The sequence below is a fragment of the Spinacia oleracea genome, chromosome 4 (assembly GCF_020520425.1).
Source record: "Spinacia oleracea cultivar Varoflay chromosome 4, BTI_SOV_V1, whole genome shotgun sequence".
NCBI lineage: Eukaryota > Viridiplantae > Streptophyta > Magnoliopsida > Caryophyllales > Amaranthaceae > Spinacia > Spinacia oleracea.
The window spans coordinates 10,345,123-10,354,352 of NC_079490.1; the positions used below are offsets into that span (position 1 = coordinate 10,345,123).

General features: G+C 34.2%; 1 protein-coding gene across 1 annotated transcript; it reads left to right on the forward strand.

Annotated features, from left to right (window-relative positions):
* Nucleotides 1-210: 210 nt before the first annotated feature.
* LOC110802653 (NAC domain-containing protein 2) lies at nt 211-2,999 on the forward strand. The gene is made up of 3 exons (XM_022008091.2): nt 211-619; nt 910-1,184; nt 2,153-2,999. Exons 1-3 carry the CDS (start codon nt 457-459, stop codon nt 2,624-2,626), a joined length of 912 nt encoding a protein of 303 aa, XP_021863783.1. The 5' UTR covers nt 211-456; the 3' UTR covers nt 2,627-2,999.
* The last annotated feature ends 6,231 nt before the right edge of the window (nt 3,000-9,230 follow it).

A 9,230-nucleotide genomic window follows, 5' to 3' on the forward strand; every position in this document is an offset into this window, starting at 1 on the left:
AGAGTCAGACTGTTTGGAACAGTAAATCCATGTATTAGTAAATTACTGTATAGTTTTGTAGTCCAACAAAATGATAGTGAGAGCAAAGTAATTAAAATTTCAACTCAAGGTAGTGCTCCAAACACGTGCGAATTAAAAAAAAACAGAAAAAACACGGCTCACACAACACACAAACAACGCACAGCCACCTCATCTACTCATCTCTATCTTTCCCCTTCCTCTATAAAAGGGGACTGAGGTCCTCTGTCTTAAGGCTCGTGTTTTGAGCAGCTTACTCTTCGGGATCATCAAACAAAAACGAAGCAACAACAAGAATAAAAAAAAAAAAAAACAAAGAGAGAGAAAACCCTAGAAAATCAAATCAAATCAAAAGGGGGAAAAATCCAGCAAATCCAACAAATTCAGATTCAAATTTCAACTGTTTTATCACTTCGATTTCTGAACTTGAGTGAAGAAATGATGAGTGACGAATTGGTTTTGCCTCCCGGATTCCGATTCCACCCAACTGATGAGGAATTAGTGGTTCATTATTTGTGTCGAAAGTGCGCTTCTCAACGGATTTCTGTTCCTATTATTGCTGAAATTGATCTCTACAAATTCGACCCTTGGCAACTACCTGGTAATTTTTCTCATTTTTTCGATTTTAATTGGTTCAGAACTTCAGATATCGTATGAGTGTATGACTGGTTATTAACTGGAGTTCGGGAGTCGATTTTTGGAGTGATTGATTTTTTTGGGGGAAATTTGTTCATTTGAGTGAGATTAATTTTATTTTCCCCAAAAATAAACTGGATTTAATCAATTTAAAAATGGTTTTATATTAAAATGAATAAAAATCTACTGAATTTTAATTATTTTTTTGTTAAAAAGTGAAATCGGCTAAAGTTTAGGATATTTATGGATGAACAGGAATGGCTTTGTACGGTGAAAAGGAGTGGTATTTCTTTTCTCCAAGGGACCGGAAATATCCAAACGGGTCAAGGCCGAATCGGGCAGCTGGAACCGGGTATTGGAAAGCAACCGGGGCGGATAAACCGATTGGAAAACCGAAAACTCTTGGAATTAAAAAGGCTTTGGTATTCTATGCCGGAAAAGCCCCTAAGGGTGTCAAGACTAATTGGATAATGCACGAATATCGCCTCGCTAATGTTGATCGCTCCGCCGGAAAGAGAACCAATCTTAGGGTAAATTTCATTTTAACCCTTTGTTAATTTAATTTAATTGCTTTCAAGTTCATGAAAATTTACTCTTGCTATTTGTTACGGAGTAGTAATTTCAATACAACAATTTTGACCCTTTTGTAGAGTTAAGGGTAAAATGGGTAGAATTGAATTAATAAAGGGTAATTTGGTCATTAACTAAATTGGTAATGAATAATGATACTAGGTGTCAAAATCTGTATGGATTATATTTTTTACTTAATAAAAAATATATAGGATTATGAATTCATGTGATTCACTAGACTTTTCTAGTGCTACATTATGGACCACCCATATGAAGACAAACATAGTCTAAAATATGGACCTTCCTAGAAGCTCTTGTATAATTTGGCATTTTTCAATAGTATATATATTTTGTTTATTTGTGATTTTTAATTGCATAATTTTAGTAACATAATATTAAACCTTTGAAACTTGTACTAAAAAAGTAGTAACATTAATTGTATGAAACTTTTGAAATAATGCTTAATTGATTCATCTACAAAACAAGAGATAAGATAAGGCTTGTCTATACCAACTTTGTTCCTAACATAGTAACGTGCCATTTTATTTTCCCGTGGTCTAGTAACTTACATTAGTCAATTATCGATGATTTCGATATATAAACATGTTATGTCAAAGAGTCGGGCTATTTGGCTATATATTACCCACCTAACGCGGGTAAAATGAGATAAAGATGTCATGTTTTTTTTGAGGTTGATATGTCATTCTTAGTTGTCGCTCGGAGTACATTTAATATTAGCTTGAGTTTGTAGTTGTAACTTGTACGGTTTGGACTTAAGCACTAATTAACGGATGTTAACATCTTATGATCAACTCTTAAGCAACATTAATAATGAGCTTAATAAGTCAATAATTGGATTAGCTTAACGACGTGTCGATAAATGACGGGCCGAATCAATAATTAACATTTTTTAATTCCGCTATTTCAGCTTGATGATTGGGTGTTATGCCGTATCTACAACAAGAAAGGGGTCATTGAGAAGGACTTCATTGATCAAAAGCCCAAGCCCATGTCTATGCCTACTTCCATTACACAGTATCCCGAATTCGAGGATCAAAAGCCCGTGATTTCAACACTCGGACAAACCGGGCCCATGGGCTACAACATGACGACTACATCGCCGATACCTCAGCCGAAGAACGACCTGATGCACTTCGACACTTCGGACTCCGTTCCTCGTTGCCACACGGACACGAGCGGGTCTAACCACGTAGCCTCGCCCGAGTTTATGTGTGATAAGGAGGTCCAAAGTGATCCTAAATGGAATGAACTAGAGAAGAACCTTGATTTCCCTTCATTCAATTACATGGAACCATTTCCTGATGACCCGTTCACCTCAACGGCCCAATTCCATAATGACCAGATGGGCAATTATCAGGACATATTCATGCTTCTTCGGTAAAGCAGTAAGCTAGCCCGCCCCACCCCGCCCCAGCCCAGCCCAGCACAGCCCAGCCCGGCATGTTTCAGTGACAAGAAACTGTAAGGAAATGATGCTAGACCGGCCCGGCCCGGCATGTTCCAATGACAAGAAGCTCATAAGGAAAGGATGCTAGACTTGCTAGTGTATGTAATGGTAGGATGCTGATGAAGAATAGTATTTAGAAGGATGAGAAATTAGTCCTTTAGTAAATTCATTCTTAAGATTCAGCATGTTAATATGTAGTCACCTCTAGGATTATAGTAGATTTTAGGGGCGTTTTTAGCACAATTTTTGTTCATCAAAAATATTGCGGGAAATTTCATTATTTGGAATCCAGTTATTTAGCCTGAGACGTATATAATGTTCTATTTTTTTGGGATGGCAAAGATTAGGCAATTTTATGTTCATATAATCCTTGTGTTTGTATCTTGAGAACAACGAATACATGGACAAAAATTGGTTTGTCGATGAAGATTTGTTGTAATTCATGCTCTGGTAGTCACTAGACTCACTACCTTGTTGTAAGAACTTGGACAATGGTTCTTGACAAAAGAACTACAACACCTTAACAATATACTCCCTCTGTATTTATTTAAGGGATACACTTGCCTTTTCCGGCCGTATTTATTTAAGAGATATATTTGCCATTTTTAGTAACTTATCAACCCCACCATCTAATTAAATAATCTATCTACACCCCACCCCCACCCTCCATCCCCTAAAATGACATGGTCCCCACTTGTTTTAATTATTAAAATATCTACCCAACCCCACTTGTTTTATTACTTTATTTCATTCAATTCTTCTTCTTAATACCCGTGCCCGGCCAAGTGTATCCCTTAAATAAATACGGAGGGAGTAGCATAATCTTTGACCATATCAATTTCAGTTATTTCCGTGTTAATCGATTATACAAAATCTCGTATGTTCAAGAATTCTTGGAGTTTTTAGTAAAAAATAGGAAATCGACAATAACAGAAACGATCAATACACATTAATACGTTATATTCCTTTTTTTAAGCACATAAGTAATATTATTAAACAAAAGCGGAACAAAATTTGTACAAGCACCCTAGGCCTTCAACAACCTACAAGCCTAAACCTTTAAAAAAAAAAAAAAGCACCTAGACAAATACTTGCTCATGTTAGGGTATCGGTTTACTTTAGCCTTGTGTTTTATTTTCCGTACTAGTTTTATTTTCCACATTCGTAATATTCTTTGAATCTCGAGTAACTTAAAGATTAGATGCCTCACACTAGGAATTGGAATAGGAAAGATTCCTTCCTTAGAAGAGTTTCTAAAATGATAAGATAAGCATGATAGTCAATTTAAAGGACTCCAGCAGACTTCCTGGTCACTGATCACGATCTAGTAATTATAGATAACTATGATGAACAATAATTTATATTTCCGAAAAGAGATGAGGGTCCGTTTGTTTTAACTTATTTCAGCAAATTTTAGTTTAGATAAGTTTAGATAAGTTAATATAAGTACAACTTAGCAAAAGTAAATATTTTTAGATAATTTTATACATAAATACATTTTTTTCGACATAAATATATTTATATAAGTCTAAAATCAAATTCAGTTGAACCATACAGAGTCAGAGAACACCAAACTATGACGAAACATGGGAGTTCTTATCCCTTTCTTCCCACTTTAATTGACTGGATCACAAAATTTACAATGACGGCTTTGGATATTTAGAAGGGAGTTCTCATTGGCTACCACAGCTTTATAATGGGGCCCACTTCAATGATTTTGCGGTTTAGAACCAATAGCAAGTCTTAATCCACGTCTTATGTTGTTGTATGGTTGGTGTCAATTTCGCTTTGGGACATTCTTTTATAATCCCATTTACCTTTTTTTTTTGTTCTATGCAAGGATCAAATTTATATTCCGTACAAAAATCATTCAAATAATTAAGGGCTTGTTCGACTCAATTGCATCACTTGCATATTCTAGAAGTAGTTGTTCTATCGGTTATTACTCCAATTGTTGCAGAGTTTGGAATAGAGGATATAATTTGTTTGTTTTAAGTGTTTTAACTTGTTTTGACTTATTTTACCAAAAATAAATATAAATAGAAAAAGGTAAATTTTATCATACAAGTTACGTACACACAAAAGGAAGTTCAGTTAAATTCAGATAAATACGGACACCTGTGTTGAACCAAATTTAACTGAACAACACTAAACCTTAGTAACCAACTAACCATTGTTGTTATCGGATATTTTGTTAATAGGAGGAATTGAGAGTGTTCTCGAATATAACAACTTTAAATTCATCCTAATCATTTGACGGAATTATCATTGGTATTAGGATAGTAATATTGCATCCTTACAAGATTGTTCAACTTTGTATTTCACCATCCTCTTTACTTTATTACGTACCCCGCACGTTAGATGATAACTCTATGAAATTTATCAACAATGACAGAGTCATAAATTTGATATTGGGGGACGAGAAAAAAATGAAATCAAAAGAGAAAGAATATAGTTATATAGTACGGAGTAGTAATAAGATTCAAACCTTGACCAAAGACTACAAAAATCACAAATTAGAAGGTGCACTCACCGTATGTAGCTCTGCGTGAAACCAGATTAAAAGCACATTTTTTACGGTTTAAAGCACATTTTTCCAATTTAAATACATAACCATCGAGGCAAGAAATATCAATCATCAATCAATCATCAATCATCAATCAATCAATACTATATACTAAAAGACTCACCGGGAATGACACATGTCATCTCCTGGTGTGTCCTTAGATTTTTTCTTTTTTCTAAAATAAAACTTAAAATAAAGAATCTTTTAAAATATATAATTTCTGATTTTTTTTCTTATTTTTTATTCCATAATTACGATTTTATGTGTATTATAGTAAGAATCTAACATAATATATTAATACTAATTTGAAAAATATATGTCAGCAATGGAAAAATCACAAAGTTTATGATATTATTGTTTTTATAATATACATAGTAAGTTGCTACTCCGTAATAGCAAGATAGTATATTGATTTTCAAAAACCTTTTTCAAAAAAAATTAATTATACTCTTAGCCTACATTCAATACTTTTAAAAAATAAAATGTGTAATTATATGTCCATACCCAAACAAGTATTTTTATTATTATTTTCTTCCATCTTATGTAGCGGGTACGGGTATGTTTAAATTATGGATATCATTCAATTTTAAAAGAAACGGTTACCTGATAAAGACATGATAAGTTTTTTTTTCCCAACTAAAAGATTTTTTGTCGAAACCCTAATCACCTAAGATTGCACTAATCACTTTATAATTCGAATAAATAATAATTTTCTCTAATTTTCCAACAACCCATGATAAAATTTGATATGATTTTATTTTATTAAAAAAATGTTAAAAATAAATTAGTTAGAATAGAGAAAAAAAATATTTAGTCTCATTCATGCGTTGCACGGGATCTAACCTAGTTTAGTGTTATATATCGGTTTTTATTATTAATCCTAGGGGATAACTCCCACATTCCTCTGTCTCCGCCTGCGCTAATCAATTAACCTTTAATAAAGTAAAACTTTCTTTTTTCATACATTTTTCATATGTAAATAAATCTTTTTCACACATAAGTTTAGATAAGATAAAATATTTTAGATAATTTTAGATAATATAATTTTAGATATAATAAATCGAATATAATGGAGCATAAACTAGCAACATTTAGGATGATAACTAGTTTTAGGCCCGGACGATGCCCCGGGTTACTACATTAATAACATTCACAATTACTTATATTTTTGATAACATAAAACATATAATAGCTTAGTGGTAAAAGTTTCATCCTTTAAACTCAAGGTTAGGGGTTCAAACCTTACGCAAACAATGTTTGAATATTTTTTTTATGTATATGAAGATTACATGGAAGAAACGAACCATAAACATAGCACCACGTGTCACGTATACTTTTTTTTAAACGCCTTTTAATATATAGTATAGATATCACAAGAGCCGAGTAATGTGCAAATAAATGTGGATGCAATAACATGACACCTTGACTAGAAATGTACTGTAGTAAATTTTACGCAACAATTCATGTATGTCGACGAATAATGGCAAAATTGGGAAACACCCACAACCTGTTGGCTTGCGTTGGGCCAACTTGAACTTATGTTTTAGTCCAAACTCCAAACATGTCACAACTCACAACTTCCACTATCAGAGATTTAATAGAGGACCATGATGCATACGTATTTGGATTTTGCCCCTCTTTTTCAACAAAATAAATTGATGCATATGTATTTGATCTATACGAGTAATGCGACAATATATATTAAACACTTGATTTTTCGCGATCTTTATTACTCCTTCCGTTCTTGAATATTAGTCTTTTTTGAAATCTTGTCACTATTCACAATTGAAGAGAATCTTCTAATTTCTTATGTATCTCAAAATATATAGTTGTGGAATCTTGTTTTGTTCGTCTCAGTGTGTAGTTTAACAATATCAAATTTATATTTTTTTAACGTACGTATTTGGAGATATTTATGTTTAAATATTGAGTTGAAAAAGTCAAAATGAGACTAATACTTAAGAACAGAGGGAGTATTGTATTTACCTAAAATATGTGCCTCATTCGTTTTTTCAACATTGCATCATGTTGACTTTTATACTCCCCATCATATGATTTCTTTTTTAATTTTTCTTTTGACTTAAGCTTAATTTGCATAAAATTAAAAAGATTACAAACTAAAAGTACAAATCAAAACTAAACTAAGGCCATAGAAGACCCTTACATATATTACAACCAAACAAAATAAAACTCATTAAACCTTGTAGAGGTAGCATTCTCTTCTTCTTCCGGCCCATGATTGTCGTAATAACATCGCTTACAATACCTTTGAAGTGTAAGCATGCCAAAGCATACGACACTTATGCTTTGTGATACTTTTTTAAATCCATCCATGGCAATGATTTCCTTCACAAAGGGTGAACTAAAACAGGGGTGACAGACTACTAGAGGGGTGAGAACCTATTACACAAAGGAAATGAAAAGGGAAGATAAAGACCAACACAAACAAGCAACCTCGTTGAAATTTCCTTGTGAAAATTTCCTTGTGATTCGTTCACAAGATAAACAAGTCACTAAAAGTGACTTGAAAAGCATACTATGAACCCCAAAAACATTTGGGGAGCAGCGCTAAAATATGGGTTTTTGAAAGAAGTGAAAACTAATCTCATTGCTAATCTAAAATGAGATTTAATAACAATAAATCTCATACACCAACACACAATCAGGATCCAACAACACCACACATTACTTTCACTCAAACTACCTTCCCTCATCAACCAACATGAAAACACTTTAACAGGTCCAAGACCACTAGCATAGGAAATGAAGACCTTCAAAATGACACCCAAAACTACTCCTCCTATACAATCCGAACATCACTTACGGGAGGTGAAAATGCCTCCATTTGACAACACCCCCACAACCTTCCTTGCATCCTCAAACCTCCATGATATCCAAAGTAAATGGTCACATTCCAACAACAAGCCCAATTAAATGAACACCATACAAATGGAAACCACATGCTAACCAAACACAACAACCTCATACAAAAACCTTTCAACATTCATAAAGAGAAACCAACATACTACCCTCAAAAAACAACCACACTAAACATTCTAAACTAATCAACAAGAAAAACAGAAACGAACAAGGCAAAGCAGGGGAGGTACGGACATAAGCACAAGAGGAAAAATTTAACCTAAATCTGAACCCTAAACTAACCTTTATCTTTACCGTTAATATCGGGGTGGTTCGACACTACAAGACGGCGGGAACTACCTTTACAGTCAAGGTCGGGGTGGTTTGACACTACAAGACTGCGGCGACTACCTTTACCATCCAGATCGGGGTGGTTCGACACACACAAGACGACGACGATTAGAAATGCTTGGGAAAACAAGCCACGAAATCCAACAAATAACGGACTTCCGAAAAACTACTTAAGAGCACAACCCACAAAAACAAGCGTTTACAATCCCAAAAGACACCCTAACTCTAATAGATTACATTTATCGATGGTGGCGACGACGATTTAAGCAGGGTTGGAAGAGGAGCCTAGGTTGTGAGCTTAACCCGATTTTTAAACCTCCATACCCAAAAATCACGAGCTTTGCTTGATTATTCCGGCGACAAAACACCACACCCCCGACGAGAGGAGTACGAACTAAGAGGAGGTGGAAGCAGAGCTTGGTTCATCTTTCAACCCACATGAGAGCATACGACCCTTACTAGGCTAAAGATACTGAAAAACTACTACAGAAGCGGCGCACAAGCTTGCAGGCGGCCGTTAAGGCAACGATCACCAGCGAGATTGTGGCGGCAACGGCTAGGTTTTTGAAGTTTTGAGGGTTTTCTTAGAGGAGAGGAAGTTTAGAGAGAGAAAGTTCTTATCTAATCCCGAACATATGATTCGACGCTTAATACATCGAATTAAGCATAAATAAGAAAATATATATCGATGCAAATCTAACAAGATCCCACATGATTAATTTTTTTCCTATGTTTTTATAAATTATAAAATATGATCAAAAT

Excerpts from the sequence above, each read along its gene's own strand:
- LOC110802653 (XM_022008091.2), top strand. The coding sequence starts at position 457 with ATGATGAGTGACGAATTGGTTTTGCCTCCCGGATTCCGATTCCACCCA. Across the intron at positions 620-909 it reads CGACCCTTGGCAACTACCTG|GAATGGCTTTGTACGGTGAA; the intron begins GTAATTTTTCTC and ends ATGGATGAACAG. Across the intron at positions 1,185-2,152 it reads GAAAGAGAACCAATCTTAGG|CTTGATGATTGGGTGTTATG; the intron begins GTAAATTTCATT and ends CCGCTATTTCAG.